This window comes from Musca autumnalis, unplaced genomic scaffold, assembly GCF_047663935.1.
Source record: "Musca autumnalis isolate F117 unplaced genomic scaffold, ASM4766393v1 scaffold_3, whole genome shotgun sequence".
In the NCBI taxonomy this organism is placed as follows: Eukaryota; Metazoa; Arthropoda; class Insecta; order Diptera; family Muscidae; genus Musca; species Musca autumnalis.
Genome location: NW_027411866.1, coordinates 250,682,999 through 250,704,794, shown reverse-complemented (window position 1 = coordinate 250,704,794; position 21,796 = coordinate 250,682,999). Strand labels below are relative to the sequence as shown.

Below are 21,796 nucleotides of genomic sequence, written 5' to 3'. Positions count from 1 at the left end.
TATTACTCTGGTACACATTTCACTATGGACAAAGTATGGACCAAATCGGTAACTCCCTTCAAGAGTTATAGTGCGCACAAACTTTCCGAACATTTTCGAACTTTTGTGAGGGAGGTACAGGAAGGAGTGGACCGATGTAGCTCATCTTCGAACTTAAACTAAGTTTGGGCAAAATATTACTAAAGCCAAAATTTGAACCTAATCGGTTCATCCGTTCGAGAGTTATCGTGCGCTCCAGCCAGCAGGACAGACAGACAGACGGACATTGCTAGATCGACTCCAAATTGGCTAGATCGACTCCAAATTGTCTGAAACACATTTCGTCCAAACATACTTGGGGTCTAAAACCATTATTTCGATAAGGCACATTTTCATCGTATCAAAGTGTATATACCCTCTCCTTAGCCTAAAGGCTGAGGGTATAAAAATTACCTACGATAGTAATTTAAATTTGTTCTATTCTAGAGGATTTTCAAAATGTATTAATGTTTTTCCTGAGAACATTTTTGGAGCGACCCTATTATTCAATATTTTCTTTGACAATTAATTTTCGAAAACAACAATGTTGTTTTTGTAAATTTGTTAGTTGTTGTAATTCATGCATATACCTTATATGAATTTGCCTTGACATCTACAACATTTTTACAAAAACAGGGGGTTAATCATTGGTAGAAAAGTCGATTTTTAATGGAAAGTCGAATTGTATATCCCTATGTGGAAACTGTCAAACTAGCATTGTTGTTTTAATTAACAAAATTGTTTTGATTCCAAAAGCCACTCAAAAATTATAACAAAAACAATGAAATCCCACTATAAACAATTAATGTTGTTGTTATTCCTTACCTGGCTACACTTGTCGACGGCTATACAGGCTCGCAGTGACCGTGAACAACAAGTAACAAGTGCAATTGGTAATAATGCCCGTGTTGCAGCGGCTGACAACACCAATTATCGTGTTTGGGGACCAAAAGTCTTGTGTTCCATGTTACCGGATGACTTCATTGAATGCAATAAACCCATCGATCACAAGGAGAATAAAACGGCCAAGGAAGAAAAAGGTTATGGTTGTTTGAAATTTGGTGGCCTTAACTATGAAGATGTGGAACACACCAAGGTGCAATGCACCGTATTCATTGATATCGATTGTCATGGACCGAGGACATTTCAACGGGATGGTGTACCATGTATCAGATATTCCGAACATTATTTTCTAACAACACTTCTGTACAGTTTGCTGTTGGGTTTCTTGGGTATGGATCGTTTTTGTTTGGGTCAAACAGGTACAGCTGTGGGAAAATTGCTGACATTGGGTGGTGTGGGTGTCTGGTGGATTGTTGATATAATATTGTTGATAACGAATCGTTTAACACCGGAGGATGATAGTAATTGGAATCCATATGTTTAGCAAAGGTTCTTCTGGAAGCGTGAACGAGAAGATGGAAGGACATAATTAGTAGCGGCGAGCAGAGCACGAGTAGGAAGGAATGAGTAAATTGTGATATAAATAATATACCTTATTAAGCTTTTAATTTGTAATATAAAATACAAAACAAATGTTTATTGGAAAAATCAAATACATACATAACAAAAAATTGACTTAATTGCAATTTTATTTTATTTGCATATTTGATTTAATTTGACTACTCTCCTTATATGATATTCATTATTGAATACGATTTTACATATAAACCTCGTATCTAAAAAAGGAGAACAAAAATGATTAATTTTAAAACATAGTACATTCAATTCCCTAATAATTGCATAAAAACTTTTACCAAAACCTAGATGTATCAACAAAAATGGTTGAGAAGTTATGGCGTCGGTATGCCACTTTGACCTTTGCAAATCTTCTACATCTCTCTTAATATACCATTTGGGTGGGTAGTAATCAATGCCAAAAGATATCGATTTGACTACGTTGCAGAATTATGCACCTACCGTATATGCCCTTCAATGGAACGCCGTACTAAAGACACTTTTTTGACAAATCTTATTGTCCTGGTCGTCGGTCTCTTCATCTGGTCTCAACAAACAAATTGCATTTGAAAGAGTAAAAGATGGTAGCAAAGCTTTCCCACATCCGATATGTCTGAGGAGCCTTCGTTACCAAAAGGCGAAACATGTCATTTCTCACAGTGGTGGGTGTGTGGGTTCAAGTCGTCGGCTTCCCTTTTTCAGATGCGTTATTGATCATAAAGCTAGATTTCCAACGATAAATTAAAAGAAACAACGTTTATTGTGTTCTTTTGTTACTTCTAAAACCACTGTCGTATAAAAAATAATTGAAACAATTAATTTTTGTTCGAGATCGTTTATTAAAGTAATGCTCTCTAGATACATATAATCCTATTATTTTAAAAACAATTTTTCACATATCAATATCGACATAAATTTAAAATTTCTTTTTACTTTCTGCTAACACACTTTTAAAAACTCCAAGCCAATGGCCTATTTTTAAATCTTTGGCAAACCAGCTGAAATTTGACTCTCAATACCGCAATGATCTTCGCCACGTAAAATTTTAAAGTAACCATTATTACCCCAGTCGGTATTCCAAGAGTTGGCAATCAACCAATATGGGGTGTTATCGGGTTTCTGTACACCCCAACCCAAAATACGAATGGCATGACCACCCAGTTCCTTGCCATGGACATGTTGATAAACACCATCCTTGTAGAGGATTAAATCTTCATAAACAGTAAAAGCACCCTCCACCGGGCCATTTGTCATAATTTCCTTTTGGATATCTTGGACGTTGCGGGTGACAGAATAGGCCTTGGATCCATAATGTTTATCCTTCTTGTAATCAACATTGTACGAGGCTTGGCATTGATGTTGGCAACGTGGAGTTTTACCATGTTCACCATCACATGGTGGACGGGTGCCATTTACATGATGTTCACAGGGGGCAATTTCATAAGGACGACATCCCTGACTGGAACCGTAAGGGCCACCGCTTACAATACCCTTGCGGGTCCAATAGCTCCAGGCAGCACCGGGAAAACCACCATTACAACCAAAACCGCAAGTATGACAACAGGAAACCAAGTCATCGGCCGAAAAATGGAAATGTACGGTTGCATTTGAATGAATACAAACCTAACAAAAACAAGCAAATAAACAATAACTGTGATAAGAGACTTCAACAACAATTTAATTGGCTCACAGCACACAACAAAGAAGCTTAACAATAATATTGTTGTGCTGATAAGAGTTCATTAAATTGCGCATTGAATGTACTAAATAATTACTTACACGATCAGACATAGCTTCAACGGCACCGAAAGCCCAACAAGAACCACAAGATCCCTGATCTCTGATTTCCCTAATGGTAGGGCAGTTAGGCCATTGGGTGCGGGAATCAAATTCCTCTGGTACTTCAATATCTTGGAGATAATGTTCTTCACCCAATACCTCTTTCTTGTCGGGCAAAGCAAATTTATGTGCATCGGGATGAACGCCCATTAAACGACGAATGTGAGCTAATGGCACGGATTCATGGAAATTCCTACCTACGGTCCATGTTTTTGCCTTACTGCGTACAATTTCAATAAACTCATTGGATAAAATGTTATCTTCTTTGGCCAAGCCCTGACATAGTGTTAGGGCCGCCGCCACAGTAAATATTATTAATTGTAAACGCATTTCTGCAAAAGATTACTATTTCAACTTGTTTTTCTATTAAAATTAAACAAAGACAGCGATGACTAAACACAAAATTAACGAATCTAGCCGACGAACAATTAAAGACGAAACTACTCTGTTGCACTTGCAAATTGGAATGAAATCAATAAATCAGTGGAATCCAAACAAAAGCCAGTACTGACTACCGCCAATAATGCTGTATGTTATCAATGCGTTGTGAATAACGTTCGATGTTGTTAAACGTAAACGTAACAAGTGGAAATGTCGTTACGGTAATTCCCAGCAAAATTTGACGGAAGGGGTTCTTTGCGATGACGTGATTTCATGTCATCTTTTGCATTGGTTCAAAGGAAGTCGTGGAACATCCGATCTTTTCATTAGGATTTGAACCAATGCAAAGGAAGTCGTGAAAGATCCGATCTTTTTATCAGCATTTGTACCCATTCCATCGATCAAAAAGAGATGATGTTTGTGTTTTTGTTTACACACCTGTTTATTTTCATTTTGGTATGTTCCAGTACTGCAAAAATCTACTAATTTTTACCATTTTTTCCGATAACATTAAGGAAAAATTGTTATCGTAGTAAAAATAAGTAGATTCTTGCAGTTTCTGGAACAGACCAAAGTTGTTAGAACTGTCGTCGTGATGTTGTCTTACATTTCCTGCATATCAAACAACTAAAACTTCTAAACAATTGGTATTATATGAAGTCCCAACCATCGAGCTAAAAATAGAATCGGACTGCACACATTGCTATTTTAAAAGTTCCCTTGTCTGTTCTAAATCTGACATAGAATGAAATCAATCAAATCTCGCTTCTTGGAATTTGAAAAAAAGTCCGAAACGAAAAGGAACAAGAATCTGAAAATAAAGAAGAAACTACTTTTGGAAAGAAACAATTAAAAATAAATTAATTAAGCATAAATGGTATTTTCCATAAAAAGTCTCTCCTCCCCGTTCGTTACATTTTGTTCTTAGAGATCCCTAAAGCAAGCCGGGTTGTAGATCCCTACATATTTCCGTCACTAAACAAAAGAGTATAAATTACCAAAATGTTGTTATAAAATAACAAAATTATAAAATAAAAGTAATTTACGAAATAAAAATACTTAAAGGAGTGCATTTGGAGTCCATGTTGAAATCTGAACTGGTGATGGGAAGATAATTGAAAAAACCTTTTGTAAGATGAAAGAATATCAGTTGCGGAGAACGGAGGAAGTAATCTTTTGCGTTGCAGCGGTGGTGATTACATTGCAATTTTGGATGTAAACTTTTGAAAAACTAAACTGATAAATTAATTGTAGCTATTTCATGAATTCGTTTGAATTAATAAAGAGTTTTATTTTTCATGAAAACCATATTTCAATACAGCATTTCCATTTTCCAAACAAGACATGAAAATTTCATGCCAAGGGGTTGGTGAAAATGACATGCCAAAGCATTGGTTAAAATGACATGTCAAAGCATGGGTGAAAATGACATGTCAAAGCATGGGTGAAAATGACGTGTCAAAGCATTGGTGAAAATGACATGTCAAATCATTGGTAGAAATGACATGCCAAAGCATTGGTGGAAATGACATGTCAACGCATTGGTTAAAATGACATGCTTAGGATCCAGAAAAGAACGTCATCTTTTGGGGTCCACGCTCATATAAAATTCATCGATGAAGATACTAAAAAGATGACATGCTAGATCACTTGCACCCATGATTGAATGTCATCTTTGGCATCGAACATTTTGCTGGGTTTGAACGAAAAAATAACAGCTCTGTTCCTTTACGTGCAAGAATCTTCAAGTTTTACCACTTTTTACTCGAAAAGCGTTCCTTTACTTCAGACACCATACGATTCATATGGGAGCAGTTTACAACTTTTACTACTTTTGCAGGTTTTACGATTTTCAAAAGTAAAGGAACAGGCCAAACATTTAAACGGCGTTTGCATTAGAACTTTTTGTCTGGATAACCTTCTTTATGAGGATTTATTTGGCGTATGCGCTATGGAATTGACTTTTGATAGCCAATAGGTCAGTACGATAACCAAAAAGTTTTTACAAATTTGCACAAACTTTTACAAAATGCTGTTCGATAACAAACTTGTAAAGTAGAAGAGAGCAAATTTGGAGACAATTGTGAGAGAATTTTTGCAAGGAAAATTTTCTTGTAAGAATTTGCAAGTTTGATCAGCTGATTTAAATTCGAATGCTTTATGGCGGACTTCTTGGCAAAAATCGGTTTGGTTATTAAAATAAATAGAAACAAAAAAGGGAAAATAATATTAAATAAATTTAGAAAAACGATAGTGTATGTGAAATAACTTATTTTATTTATTTAATTTAATTTATTATTATTTAATCTTCTCCGCCAACTTCTTCTTGTTTATCAAATCAGCTGACATCTTGCAAGTGTTGGCAAATTGCTGTTCGATAACAATCTGCAAATTTTTTGCTTCGAGAGAGAAAAATTATTGGAGAGAGGATACTGAGAACTTGCTGAGTACTTGCAAGCAGGGTTTAAAATGCTAACGCCATATTAGCAAAAGCACCGAATATTTGCAGCTTTGCCTGCTAAAATTTCTTCGAAAAAAGTTTAGCAACAATGAAGAAGTTGGCGAAAAAGATTAAATTTAACAATTGAAGGTGTCTAGCATTTTTTATTTTCCATTTAAAATTACAAAAATATGACCAACAAGAGGAAAATAGACCTCGTGTGTTCTCCAGGAATTTTGGAAAAGTTCACTTTAATGCTAAGTTTACATTTACGAAATCCACTCGATTTCAACTGTCAATTCCATAGCTCAAACGTCAAATGAAATCTCATCTTGATTTCATTTGACGTTTAACCTATGGATTTGACAGTTGAAATCGAGTGGATTTCGTAAATGTAAACCAAGCTCTCGAATCACTGATTTTTGTTGAAGCATCTTGCATTCGCTGCCTCTATTACGACAGTAAAAGTATTTCAAGGGCAAGTCTATACTTCTTGAGAAAACAGCCCGAAAGGTTTAAAACCCCCAATGGCACCATATGTAGTTCGCTGTGGTCCTGTTTACAGCCATATTATGATTTACGTGGTCAAGTCCATAACCCCGTTGACTTGCGTCAAGGATCCGGAACTGAGTTCCACCCGGCTGAAATCATTTCTGCCTCTTATGTGACGAGGTCCTTAGTGTTGCTTACAACTATAATTCCCTTTCCAATGCACAAATATAAAACATACTGTAACGCATTGCGATGTTTGGCAAACATATTTATTGATATCGTTAGACGGCCAGGTAGTCTACATTGTGTTTCTCCTACTCCATGGATGCACTGCTTTTCGCTGAGATTTGATACCTTTAAAATAAAAAAATAGTCACCAGAAACTACAAAATAAGTTATTATTTAATATTTGTTTCCCTTTTTATATCTATTTATTTTAATAGCCAAACGTTTGTTTTTGTTTTTGCCAAGAAGTCCGCCACAGAACATTCGAATTTTAATCAGCTGATCAAACTTGCAAATTCTTACAAGAAAAATTTTCCTTGCAAAAACTTGTAAGCAAAAGTCTCCAAAACTCTCCAATATTCTCTCACAATTGTCTCCAAATTCTCTCTCTTCTACTTTGCAAGTTTGTTATCGAACAGCATTTTGTAAAAGTTTGTGCAAATTTGCACAAACTTTTGGGTTATCGTACAGACCTATTGTTGCTTTAATAAAAAAGCATCGGACACGCATACTCATATTTTGCAGCACACATGATCAACACATATCAGAAAAGAGAATAAGCAACAAAAGGTGTGTCTTTTTACGTGATAATTTGTGATAATTATTACGAAATGTTACTAAATGCTGTCTTTTTACACAAAAGTTCAGTAAAAGAGAGCGAAGCGAGAGAACAATTTTGACAGTTGTTTGCTGAGAAATTGCTAAAAGTTGCTGAAAGAATTTTTCCCAGCAACATTTAGCAAGTTCGATCAGCTGTTTTTTAATCCACCATCTGCTAATGGTCAGCTGCACAATGTTTACCTTATTTTTGTGGGAAAATACTATAAATATTAGGATTCAGGATTATTTATTGATTATTTTATTAATATATTCATTATTTTTATTTATTTTGCTTAAAATTAAAGAACTTTTTTTTGATTTGGAGTTATTTTTTCTTTCATGCATTGGCGCCAATGTTTTTGTTTTGGTTATAAACTGATATCTTGCTAAAGTTTACTAAATGCTGTCTTTTTACTTTTTTCTCTATTTTCGTATCAAAGAGCAAAATCTTTATTACTCTCTGAAAAGAAGTTACTGAATAATTATTACTGAAAAAGTAAAAAGACACAACTAAAGTTTCAACGGCTTAGCCATGTTTTCAGCAAACAATTGTTTTTGAGATCAGGGTTACTAGTGTAATGCATTAAAAATCACGATATAATTAACTCCACTTTTTCGTTCAAAGGACATGTGAATTTTTGGTGAAGCCGTTCAAAATATGTATATATTTTTTTATTTTTAAACAATAGAAATTAGTATTCTTTAGGTTCTACCATATGATGGGAGCATTTTGACATTAAATGACTTCTTTTTTATTACTGCGTTGGCAACTCTAGTGACAAAAAACACCCTCTCTGGCTAATTCGCTGCGACGAATGGTCAGCCGACTGCTAAATATGTAGCGTGGTTGTCGATTATGCCTAACGAAAAAAAGATTAGGCGTAAAGAACGAAATAAGCAAAAATGTACAAAAATAAATATGCGTTCGGTTGCTTATTTAGCAGTGTGTGTGAATATTGTGTAGCAGTTGAAGTGTACAGCTAATACTAATGTTTTTAGATGCTGGCTTTTAAAACCTGCTTGCAAGTACTTTTCACTTGCGAAGTTATCGTACAGACCTAATGTTTATTAAATCCGGTAAATGCAAGAGAAGTGGAGAAAGTGGACTTTGGAGATCAAACTGTTGTTTCTGACGCTTGTGCCTTTATTGTCGTCAAATGATATAAAAAGCTTGTCCTTGACATTGCCCTGTTATTATGCCTATTCAGAGGGCCAATCCGGAGGCTTCGGTGTTAAACTTTGACCTCAAATACACAATAAAGGTATGGAAAAGTGTTTCTATAAGGCAAAGTAAACCTTAATGTTATTGATAGAGTAATAGAAAGCTCTTAGTATCCATGGAAATATTTGCTTCCTCCAATCTGAAGAATATTTCTGCTGAGACGTTACTACCCGAAGACATATTACCACATTTTCCAACCAAGTTTGCTGTAAATTGACGGGTTTTTTGTTTTTGCAATCTGGCCATATCTCTAGGTCTAGGCTGCATCGGTGGTTGTAACCACCAAGCTTTTTAAGTTAAAACCTGTCTGGTTTGTCGTGGTTGATGACATTCTACAGGTGTGATTGATGCGGAATGTACTCCGAGAACCAGGTGTACACTATAGTTGTTTATGGATATCTGTGTGAATGCTACTTAAACATGTTTGATAGGCTAATGGTTCATTGTTGTAACACAGGACATTCTTTCTAATGGTTCATTGTTGTAACGCTGGACATCTCTCCCTAGATTATAAAGACCCCCTCCTGTAATTCCTGGGTGGATGATTAGGGTGACACACAAGCAATGAGAGCATGTCATTGTGTTGCCGGCCGTACCGGTAAAATTTTCCTCTCCTCATGCAGTTGGTCTACTGATGATATGAGGGCGGCGTTCTGAAAGCTTTGAATATTTTTCATCGCCTTGCACTGATGACAACGGATCACACTGGAACCGCATACCTAACCACAGAGCGATCTATCGCGTTATATATGGTTAACAAGATTTGCTTATAGGCTGCCAGCTAGGGACTTGAGGTCCTTGTTCCTACATCTGAGCATGTCGCAGATGCTGTGGCATGCGCTGACGACGTGAACATGCTGTCTAATGTGACCCCAAGAATCTTGGGGTACTTTGTCGTCGGAATTCTACTACCACCCACCATGACACATTCAACTCTGTTCTCACCTCTGCCGACCATGTGGTGAACGAAGTGGCCGTAGATTAAGTGGCGAATATTGGATATTCCTTGTTAGGAAAAAGGTTGTAAGATCAATCAAATTGCAGGCCAGCCATTCATCCGCATACGTAACCATTTCAATGTCCTATGAAGGAGGTGGAATTCAGGAAAAGTGGAGCTTAAATGGTTCCGAGGATATCACCCCATCTTGGGGAACTCCCTGTTTCACTCTAAGGGACATCGACATATTGTTGCTGAATTTCACGCACGACTGGCATCTACACTTATAATTGGTTATACGACGTTTCAAACTTTCCGGAGGGTAGTTTGCTCGATGTACTCACACAGCGTGGAATGCTTGACAGTATCAAAGGTTTTTAATAAGTCGAGCGCTACCAACACAGTCCTATCGAAGATCTTGTTCTCGCAACTGCTTCAAATGTTTTTGCTACGGGCAACAATAGCTATTCACCTTTGCTTCGATAAGTCGAGCGACACCAATACTATCCTATCGCACCGCTTGTTCTCGTGGAGTCGTCGACTAATATCTGTGGAAATGACGTGCCATGCTGATGATCGGAAACTGAATAGCTATTTCTGACGAAGGGAAGGAGTAAAGCCTCAAGGGGTCTTTGATACGGCATCAATAGCGATTCACCTTTGCTGACATCATTTGATAAGTCAAGTGACACCAATACTATCCCATATAGCACAGCTTCTTTTCGTGGAGTCTAATATCTGTGGAAATGGCGTGAAGTGCTGTCGTAGTGCTATGGCCACTACGGAACACATGCCGATGATTGGAAACTCAGATTTCTTTCTCTTCAAAGTAGAATTGTTTTTCATCCGCCTCTTCGTTTCCCTCTACATCACTGTGTCCTGGAACCCAGCAAAGACCAACGATATCACGTATGTACTTCAAGCAGAGCGTTTTTGCAGTCGGGGATAGCTTTTGAATTTATAGTCCACGACTTGAGGGCCTTAAGGGCCGCTTGACTATCGACAAAAATAGTCACCGGTCCTTTAAGGCTGCTGCCAAGTTCTTTGACCATCTACACTGCTTTCCTTATTATCATTGAGTTTGAAGGATTGTTTAATTGGTGGGGTTTCGCAGTAGACCCCGGCACCTGTGCCATCCTCCATCTTGGAGCCGTCAGTGTAGATGGCCAGGCATCCCTGCTTGAGTACAGTGGGTATATAATCACTGATGTGATTGAGTCCACTGAACTCAAGTAATTCGGTAAAGGGAGAGGACCTTTGCATGTCCAAATCGTGAACACTGCCACACCCCTGACTCTCAAAGCCTGAAAGCCTTCCTCGCCGCCTGGATAGTGATGTACAGAGGTTGGAGATCAAGTATCACATTCAGAGATTCTGCTCTTTGAACACTCGATAGTTTGGACAGAAGTACACTGTTCTCGAGAGCATGCCACCAGAAAAGCCCGCCATCGGTAACCGTATCATACAACCAGTGTATGATCTTTGCTCTGAGACCCCAACTTACCGATGGAGTTCTTGCAGGAATAGAGTGCCATAAAACCCCTCTTAGTGTTCCTTTTCCAATTTAGACGTTGGCCCAGGATAACACCGAGGTATTTGGCTTTCGATGAAAGTCTTAAGGCAACACCGTCCAGTTTTGGTTGCGGGAAATCGGGAATTTTGCGCTTCTTCGTGTAGAGTACAATTTCCGTCTTAGCTGGGTTCACACCCAGTCCATTGGCGCGAGCCCAGCGAGTCAGCTGCACTAAAGCACGTTGCATACGGTCTGGTATGGTCGGCAAGAATTTGCCGCTAATAAGGATAACAACATAGTCAGCATAAGCTACCACCTTCGTCCTTAGCTGGTTGAATTTCACAAGAATTTCGTTTATTACAAGGAGCCAGAGAAGGGGTGATAAAACTCTTCCTTAAGGCGTACCCCTGCAAACATTTTTCCTTACGGAACTCGCTCCTAGATGGGAGTTAATGATTCTGCTCTTCAGCATCTCATCAACCCACCTAACAAGGATAGAGGGAAACTCCTGCGTTGGTGAGCGAATTATGAATGGACTCAAGATTCACATTGTTGAAGGCTGCCTCTATATCGAGGAAGGCTGCAAGTGTGAAGCCCGGAACCTCCATATTCCTCTCAATATATCCAACCACCTCGTGTAAGGCGGTATCTACTGACTTGCCTTTAATATAGGCATGCTGCGAGTTGCTTATAATAGTGGGACCTGGATGGGACCGGATATAGTAGTCGAGTAGTCTCTCTAGAGCTCTAAGGAGGAAGGAAGAAAGACTAATAGCTCTATAGTCCTTAGGTAGTGTGTGACTTGGCCGTTACCTCCTTCCATGGGTTGGGTATGACGCAAACAGGCCCTATATATCTTCTTTATGGTTGTCAGTACCGAATCAGCCGCGTTTTGCAGCATAGCCGGTATAATGCCATCCTGTCCAGGGGATTTATAGGGCTGGAAGCTGTCTAACGCCCATTTTAGTCTTGGGATGCTAGTTAGTCTGTCAATCAGTTGCTCGTCCTGTGCCGTACAGCCCTGATTGTGATTTGTTTGCTGCGAATCACTCTCTAGGTCAGTACAGCCTGGAAAATTCACTTCTGACAACAGATTTAGAGTCTTCTTCACATATTTGAAATGGTGATGCTGTTTGTTTGGAATCTACAAACTAACTTATAAACAAATGCCAATGAAATATAACGAACGCGGTGACTTGTATAAAAGTGAGATATGGTTGTATCCGTAAGAAATCTGAATGCTTCTAAGATGAAAGGTATGGAGTGTCTTATTATGACAGCTAATATACTCTGAACATGGCACAATTACCAAGGTAGTGTTATCACACCAGCTGTTCGAATATAAAGTGTCCCTCACGAACTCAGAGGTAGACATTGTTCTAGTCCAGGAACCTTATATATACAAAAATAAGGTCTCTGGACTGAACAATGCCAACTTCGAGGTCTTCGCATCGTCCGAAAGGGACAAGGTGAGGACCTGTGTGGTAGGTAGGAAGAACCTCAATCTAATTTTCTATCTAATTATAGTAATGGAGACATGTGCACGGTGCGACTGGAGAACGGCAGAGAGAAGGCCACTCTCCTGTCCTCAATCTACATGCCATATGAGGACCCTGATCCACCAAATCAGGGGGTACACAGGCTGCTAAAGGAGAACCTGGGCGTTTGTAACGTAATCCTTGGATGTGATGCCAACGCCCACCATTTTCACTGGGGGAGGAAAGATACAAACACTAGAGGTGAGTCGATTTTCAATTTTATATTATCTTACAACCTAAGAATATGTAATAAAGGAAATGACCCTACCTTTAAAATTAGAGACAGGGAGGAGGTCATTGATCTAACCCTGTCAAATTTAGATGATTCTGTCGTCAAGAACTGGAGGGTATCCAACAAATGTTATTTTTCGGATCATATGAGGATATACTTTGAAATCTCTTTCGACGGAGTCCGCCATCATCCTTATAGGAACCCGAGAAGGACGGACTGGGGCAGGTTCACTGATCTGACGAACCATCAACTGTCACTCTCCGGAAGGATAGAAACAGTTGCTGAGCTTAACAGTAAGGTGTCCAACCTAACAGAAATCCTTCTTCGCTGCCATAAGGATGCCTGTCCATTAACTTATCCCGGGAAGAAATCCCAACCGGTGTGGTGAACTGCGGAAAAACACCAAAAAGCTGTACAACAGGGCGCACTCGACGAAACTTGACAGTGACTGGGAATCGTATAAAGCGAGTTTCACCAAATACAAGAGTGAAATCAAGCGCGCCAAAAAGAAGTCATGGGTTTGTTTCTGTGAGTCTGTAGAAGGGGTAAACGACACTGCCTGATTCCGTAAGATACTCTCGAAGGACCCCAAATCCATTGGTAGTGTCAAAAAACCGGACGGCACGTGGACAGACTCAGGTCTTGAGACTCTAAACCTTCTAGCTGAGACCCACTTCCCTGACTGCACGGACGCCAGTAACCTTCACATTGAATGTGAAAACTTCCAAGTCCAAGAGTCAGTGGACGAGAGCCTCATTGATAAGGTTGTAAGCAGAAACAAAATAAAGTGGGCAGTAAGTAAATTCAAACCCTATAAGTCACCTGGTCCAGATGGAGTAATTCCTGCGATGCTTCATGTTGCCGCACCGCAGATATACCAAATTCTGGAGGAGATCTTTAGGGCCTGTTTGTTTCTTTCCTGCGTACCAGATCTGTGGAAAGAGGTAAAGGTAACTTATATCCCCAAGGCGGGGAAAGCCAGTCACTCTGCACCGAAAGACTACAGACCTATTAGCCTATCCTCCTTTCTCCACAAGACACTCGAACGACTGATCGATCTGGAGATTAGGAGCTTTATAGACACTGCCTCGCTGAGCAACTCGCAGCATGCCTACATGAAAGGTAAATCTGTCGAAACTTCTCTTCATGAGGTCGTGGGCTTCATTGAGAGAAACATGGAGAATTCAAACTTTACCTTGGCGGCGGTCAAAACCCCGGAAAACCTGATCTGCTGGATAAAGAGAATGCTGGAGAGCAGGATCATTAATTCCAGCATTGGGGAGTTGACAACAAGGAAGACAGTAACTAGAGGTACTCCCCAGGGAGGTGTACTCTCACCGCTGCTGTGGCTACTTGTGATAATCAATATTTTGGCGGAATTCGACAATCAGGGCATCAAGGTTGTCGCATACGCGGATGATGTAGTTCTACTAATAACCGGCAAATTCTTGTCCACAATTTCGGAGCTTTGCAGAGAGCCTTATCAAAGCTGTCCCGTTGGGCCACCACAAATGGCCTTGGTGTAAATCCAACGAAAACAGAACTGGTATTGTTCACCAGAAAGCGTAAGCTCGGCGACTTCATACCACCAACATTGGATGGAGTGCAGTTACATCTATCTCCTAAGGCCAAATACCTAGATACAATCCTGGATTCTCAATTGAGATGGAAAAGGAACGGACGAAGAGAGGTATGATCGCACTCTATTCATGTAAGAATTTGATTGGGAAAAGTTGGGGGTTAAATCCAGCTATTATACACTGGTCGTATAATACTGTTGTGAGACCCATCCTATCCTATGGATGTCTTGTCTGGTGGCATGCGCTTCGACATAAATCGAACTCTGGCAACATAGACAAGGTGCAAGGGGCAGCCTCGATCCTGATAACTGGAGCTTTTAGAAGTACACCACAAGCAGCTCTGAATGCGATGCTAAACCTCTTGCCCACGAGACTTAGCATCAAAGGTCAAGCAGCACGTAGTGCCCTAAGGCTACATGAACTGAATCGTTGGCGTGACAGCACCTATGGTCATGCATGCATTCTTCGAGAGCTAGGGCCAAACCTTAGCTTGAATCAGCAGGGGAAATTCAGTGACTACTTATCACCAATTTATTTATTTATTTATTTATTTATTTGCTTTGCAATTGAAGCCAATTTTGAGGCCAATTTATATAATTACAAAGAATCCACCTAGATATCATAGCTACTCTAAAAACAATTTCATATATATAATTCATCTTAAACCTAGAAATTGGAGATCTAATTATTTTGGTTACAATTATATTCTTTAATTTTTTTTTTTTTTTTAAATTCTTCATTACGTCATAGCTACTCCAATTTTAAAGCAACAGATTGATAATAAGTATATCGTATAAGTTATTAGTTAAATTATGAAATGATCATTAAGAGATGTATGATGTGGTATGCAAATGATAATAAGTTTTCGCGCAGTGATAAAAACTGGTTAAAGCTAGAAAAAATTCTTCATTACATCATAGCTACTCCAATGTTAAAGCAACTTGTAAATTGAATACAAATTAATAATACAATATAAAAAATTTAATGTTTATAATAATCAACAGATATATGATGTGGTATGTATGTAAATGACAATCAATTTTCGTGCAGGGAAAAAAGTTGTTAAAGCTAGAAATTGGAGATCTAATTACTTTAATTACGGTTTGCTCTTCCGTTTTTTTTTTTTTTTTTTTTTTTTAGAAAGTTCTTCATTACATCGTAGCTACTCAATTTGATGATTTTGAGGTCGTTATCCCTAGTAGAGATGACTGGATCCGAAGTAACCCTCCTCTGGACGGTCTGGCTTTCTATACAGACGGTTCCAAGATGGAACCGTGAGTTGATAAAAAGTCTGGATGCTGAAATCTTTGAACCGGTGACTATCTTCGTTGATAGTCAGCCGGCTCTTAAAGCCATCAAATCCCCCAATATCAAGTCTGAGGCCGTTCTTGAGTGTAGAACTGCTTTCGCGAACTTCACTAACGCTGTCCGACTCTGCTGGGTACCGGGACACTGTGACATTGTGGGAAACGAGAAGGCAGATGAACTGGCAAGACATGGATCTCAATCAACAAGTCAAGCTATCACTGATTCTATCAAACCACCATATTTCACGTTTTTTGGAAGGTGGAGACGTTCTTTGAAGAACAAGCCAAGGAACTATGGCATAATGAACCAAGGTGCAACGTGTCAAGGGCCATTTGGCCGAATCTTTCAACAAAGAGAACAACTTCACTTTTAAGTTTGAGTAAATCAGAAATCAGGGTATTGACGGGAGTCATTACCGGCCATTGCAACATCCGAGCTTTTATTGGCAATTGACGGAGACGATCGAGCATATTTTATGTCGTTGCCCGATGTTAACTCGAAGGCGACATAGTTTAACTGGAGTATGCTTTCCTCCAAGCTTAACCTTCTACTCAAACATGAAACCAACAATCATAAACAACATCATCAAAAATCTGAATTGGCTGGGACGGCGCGACCCATAAGCGTAACTACTTCTCCGACAGTTTTTTCCACCATCGCCAAATAAACCACCCTCTCTTTCTTTATTATATCTTCATTTTTTCTTTTTAATAATTCATTTATTACTACTTTCCAAACCACACCCTTTTTTCTTTATTCTTCTCTCTTTTCTCTTCTCTTGTCTTTTCAGGTAATTCTGAACCTCTTTTTTCTTTATGGATGATCACAATGGACCGAAAGGTCTGCGAGTGGCGTAGTCAATATATATATATTGACTACACATCCGCAAACCTAACCTAAGTGTCAAATCCCTTTATAAAAAATATTTTTGTTGTAATTTTCCCAACAACATAAAGGAAATTTTGAAATAGCATATTACAAATATGTGGATGCCACTACCTGGTCGATATGCCTTGAATGTGAAGTTCTTGCAGGTCTACAATATAGAGGTTCAACTGTATATTAGGTGCATACGCATACATATATTGATGTTGAAAAATGTTCTTCTATTTTAAATAAAACAAATATTCTACTCTCTTTGATAGGGACATTATGCAAATTTCATATATCTCTGCCTAGAGAAAGAACTCTTTTGTTGTGCATATAATGTCAATGCGATTGTGATCGCCAGGAGGAAAGCATAAAAACACTGTAGTCTAGCCGTTACAGGCATCTTTGGGCTATTCATTGTAGAAGCAACGGTTAGTTGTGATTTAGCCATCAATCTCGGTGCTTCTCTGTGCGAAAGGAAAAAATACATCCACGGACGGGGTAACAAACTATAGTGGCGACACTTTTAATTATTATTTTGACCAAAGAATTTTTGTGTTTTGTGCAAAAAAATACAAGAAAACAATTGCTGCTGCGACAGACAGATTTATTTATATGGCCCCCTAAGCAAGAAAAGTGCATGTGCGAGGCGAGATTTCTTTACACATTTTTTTGTTTAGCCGTTGTATCGTCGTTTAATATTTGAACATCTACATTTAATTTTTTCTTGTTTCTTTGATATAGAAGGGATCTTTGCAGATCTATATATACATTTTTGCACAAACAGTTCGCGCTCGTAGAGACAGACGTTGTGTTCATCAGTTCATAGACGAAGATCCATTATTTTCTGTTAAACGAGGAGTTTCTTCTTTTACATGTGCATCAGCATTTAGTTGCATAGCCGATAGATAGACAGATAGACACATAAAAAGGTGAGTGTGCCTAGTTGGGAACTTTTATATAACAGAATAAAAATCTGTTTTGCATGGATTTTTCAAAAATTTGTATTAATTTTTAGGTAAACATGAATGCTGAGAAGTTACGACGCCTACAGGCCCAGGTGCGTATAGGCGGCAAGGGTACCCCACGTCGCAAAAAGAAGGTTATGCATCAATCGGCTGCCACCGATGATAAAAAATTGCAAAGTTCTTTGAAAAAGCTATCCGTTAGCACAATACCCGGCATAGAGGAAGTCAACATTATCAAAGACGATCTAACGGTCATACATTTTAACAACCCCAAAGCCCAAGCATCGTTGTCTGCCAACACCTTTGCCGTTACAGGTCATGGAGAGACAAAAAAGATTGTTGAAATGCTACCAGAAATTTTGCCACAGTTGGGTCAGGACACCGTTATGCAGTTACGTATGTTCGCCAATACCATGTCGGGCCAAACTGCAAAGTCCAGCAGCAAAGGTAAAGTCGGAACATTGGAAAATGTGGCCGAAGAAGAGGACGAAGTGCCAATGTTGGTAAATGATTTTGAGGAAATTGCCAAAATGGATGAAGCCGCCAAATCAAAAGTAGCATCCAAGGAAAAACCAAAAGTGGAGGGGGAAATAAAGAACTCCCAAGGGGAGAATAAAGAAAATGGCGATATTAACCATCAAAAGCCAAATAATACCGCCGCCGCCACTGCTGCTGCAGAACAAAAAGTTGATGTCGGCAAAATCGAGTCGTCAGGCGCAGCAAAGAATGAAGAAAAAGTGGACAAAAAATCAAAGAAACAACAAAACGCAAAGACGCAGTCGGCCAATGGGGCAGCTAAAAATAAAACGGAAACATCTAAAACCGACACAGCCAAACAACAGAAGGCAAATAAACAAGTGAAAATTACTCTGCCAAATGAAAAGAGTGCAGAAAAACCGCATGACAACAAAGATGCAGCGAAGCCGGCAGAAAAGGTGGAAATGAAAAAGGAAGCAACAACAGTAGCCCAAGCTCCCAAAACAGATGCGGCACCAAAGACACCACAGCAGCCAGAGAAAAAGGACAAACAAACCAAAGATGACAAAGCCAAAGAAAAAATCTCAGAAGGTCCAATAGTTGAAACCAAAGTTAGTAAACCCCAATTAGAAGCCACCAAAGACGCTAAACCAGCAGCCGCTGAAATGAAAGATGCAAAATCTCAGGAGGCGGGAAAAGATTTACCAGTGCAAAGTCAAAACAAAATTGTGGAACAGAAACCTGCAACACCACAACCTGCTGTGCAAGAACCTAAAGTTGAAGTAAAGAAAATGGATGAAAATGTCCAGCTGGCACCAAAGTGTCCATCACCACAGCCCATGTCACAAGGTAAAGCCAAATCAAAGTCTCCCCAACCCAAAGATAAACAAATGCAACAGCAACAACATTTGACACAAGACCAACAACCGCCAAAGAGTCCATCTCCACAGCCTCCTGTGCAGCAAGAACAAAAAGAAATGAAGAAAATTGAATTACCGAAAGAAGCCACCGCTCCAAAAAGTCCATCACCTCAACCCAGCGGTCAAGAACCCAAAGAAGGCAAGCAAATGGAATTGCCAACAGAAACTACTGCTCCAAAAAGTCCATCACCTCAGGCCACTGTTCAGGAACCCAAAGAGGAGGAGGTGAAGAAAATGGAATTGCCGAAAGAGGCAACTGCTCCAAAAAGTCCATCACCACAGCCACCAAAACAAATGGAATTGCCAAAAGACGATAAAGCCCATCTAGCTCCAAAGAGTCCATCACCTCAGCCGTCGGGACAACGCAAATCGAAATCAAAGTCTCCACAACCAAAGGAAAAACAAATACAGCAGCAAACACAAAACGCTGCAGTTCTAAAGAGTCCCTCACCACAACCCACTGTGCAAGAAGCAAAAGTGGAATCACCAAAAGGTGATCAAGCCCAACAAGTTGCAAAGAGTCCAACACCCCAACCCACTCTACAGGAACCAAAAGTGGAAGCACCTAGAGGTGACCAGGCCCAACCAGCTCCAAAGAGTCCAACAACGCAGCCCACTATACAAGAACCAAAATTGGAAAAGAAAATGGAACCACCGAAAGACAATGTAGCGCCAAAGACTCCATCACCACAACCCACTGTACAAGAGCCCAACGATTTGGCTAAAGAGACTGCAGTCCCAAAAAGTCCATCGCCACAACCCGCTGTACAAGCTGCCAAGGACGTAAAGCAAATTAAATTGCCAAAAGAAGGTGCAGCCCCAAAAAGTCCATCGCCACAACCCACTGTGCAGGAACCTAATGATGTAAAACCAGCGGAAATACCAAAAGACGATAAATCCCATTTAACGCCAAAAAGTCCATCACCTCAACCCCCCATGCAGCAACAAGGTAAATCTAAATCGAAATCCCCACAACCCAAAGAAAAACCAGCACAAGAAGTCCCTAAAAATCTTAATGTTCAGGCGGCTGCAGCTAAAAGTCCATCGCCACAACCAAAATCACCGCAAAAGGCAAAATCAAAGTCTCCTCAACCTCCTGCTGTAAAGAAAGAGGAAACAAATGCTGCGAAGCAGAAAGAAGCCATCGAAGCTTCGAGTATAAAATCAGAGACAAAAGAAGAAATAAAAACTCAAGCATCAATGGACAATAAAGTGGAGACGCCAGCTATTTCCAAAGTAGAAGAAATAAAAACAGAATCTCAGAAACCAGAAACAGCTGAGAAAAAGCCTCCTGCTGCTGAAGCCCAAAAGAAACCCGATGGAAATAATACTGCAACAGCCCCTGCGGCCAAAGCTCCAAATGCCGGTGCACAGAAGCCTTCGAACCAAGCGAAAAACGCCAAACAGCCGCCAGCAACAAAACCATCCCAACCAACAAAACAAAGTTCTCCCAAAGCCATAGAAAAGCCCCATGCAGCACAAAAAGCCGTTGCTTCTTCTCCTCAGAAATTGGCAACCTCGCCTCCGGCAAAGAAGACAAGTGCGCCTTCTTCCCCAGCAACATCACCACCAACCACACCCATTGAGTCACCCAATAAAGCACCAGAAATGAAAAGCAATGATGCCCAGAAGAAAGCTCAAACCCAACAAGCAACAACAAAGCAAACACAAGCTCCAAAGGCTGTAGCTCAAACAAAGCCAACCACTACAGGAAGTAAACCTTCGGCACCAAACACCTCCACAGCGGGCGGAGCTAAGAAACCCCAACCTGCTGGTCCACAACAACAAAAGCAAACTGCTACAGCATCAAAAGTACCACCAGAGAATAATGGCGCCAAAGCAAAATCCAAATCACCACCAAAAACTACACCTCAAAAGCCATCCAATAATCAAACAACTACACCAATTACTACACCGCAACAACAACAGCAACCTGCTCCAAAGCCTAACCCCTAAAATAAACATTGCAGCAGCAAGCATTTTTTTTCTATCAGGCATTTTTATTCATTACTAATTTTTGTTTCTAATTGCACACGTTTAACTTTTTCTTCAAATCTTCCCTACTAACCCATTACCGCGCATACACACATAAATATTTATTCTTTTTTATTTGTTATTAAAAAAAATTTTTAAAAACGCACACCTCCATGCCGAACTTTGTACATCAATCTGTTGATACAATAAATGGTTATGGTGGAAACAAAAAACGACGACTTGTTTTTATTCCTTTTTTAAACTCGGTAAGGATTGGAAATTCTTGACGTACAGAATTCCAGAGATTCTTTGAAATGAATTCACGTGTAGTTATCTATGTAACAGTATATGACATGTTTGTAAGTTAGTTTTTCTACTTCATCTGGCTCTGGGTCTATCTTTAGTTCTAGGAATGAGGCTGCTTCGATGGGTTGTAACCCAAAAAGCTACTGTAGTTAGTTGAGGGCAGGTGAAAAGGTGCAGAGTGTCGTGTGGGCTGTTCTCCAAGGTTTATTCTCAATATAGTTTATGGCATCTGCGACTGTGTCTGTGTGAATGTGATTACGACCTGCTTGATAGGCAAGCTGTAGTGCGATTCTCTAACTCAATTAACTATATTACTGTAATTAACGGCAAGTTAGCGACCAGTAAAAAGTGGTCGTAAAGTCCTACCGATATCAAGAGTGCTGTAAACTTTTATTTAAACTTCTCATTCATAATTTTGGGTTTTAATTTTACCTTTTTTTGACGGTAACTAAAAAATTGAGTTAGAGAATCGCACTACTGTTCCGTTATATCGCTTTC

The 21,796-nt window shown here is 39.5% G+C and overlaps 3 protein-coding genes across 3 annotated transcripts; 2 read left to right on the top strand and 1 right to left on the bottom strand.

Moving 5' to 3' along the window:
• The first annotated feature begins 696 nt into the window (after positions 1 to 696).
• On the top strand, positions 697 to 1,596 carry amrt (TM2 domain-containing protein 2 amaretto). The gene has a single exon (XM_073977808.1). The coding sequence runs from the start codon at positions 800 to 802 to the stop codon at positions 1,403 to 1,405; it is 606 nt and encodes a 201-aa protein (XP_073833909.1). The 5' UTR covers positions 697 to 799; the 3' UTR covers positions 1,406 to 1,596.
• A 699-nt stretch (positions 1,597 to 2,295) lies between these two features.
• CtsB (Cathepsin B) lies at positions 2,296 to 3,853 on the bottom strand. Its single transcript, XM_073977807.1, has 2 exons — positions 3,256 to 3,853; positions 2,296 to 3,099 (listed from the first exon to the last, which is right to left on the bottom strand). Exons 1-2 carry the CDS (start codon positions 3,643 to 3,645, stop codon positions 2,455 to 2,457), a joined length of 1,035 nt encoding a protein of 344 aa, XP_073833908.1. The 5' UTR covers positions 3,646 to 3,853; the 3' UTR covers positions 2,296 to 2,454.
• Positions 3,854 to 17,075: 13,222 nt separating this feature from the next.
• Positions 17,076 to 21,225, top strand: uncNacbeta (uncharacterized nascent polypeptide-associated complex beta subunit). The gene is made up of 3 exons (XM_073977784.1): positions 17,076 to 17,295; positions 17,398 to 17,585; positions 17,672 to 21,225. Exon 3 carries the CDS (start codon positions 17,678 to 17,680, stop codon positions 20,972 to 20,974), a length of 3,297 nt encoding a protein of 1,098 aa, XP_073833885.1. The 5' UTR covers positions 17,076 to 17,295; positions 17,398 to 17,585; positions 17,672 to 17,677; the 3' UTR covers positions 20,975 to 21,225.
• The last annotated feature ends 571 nt before the right edge of the window (positions 21,226 to 21,796 follow it).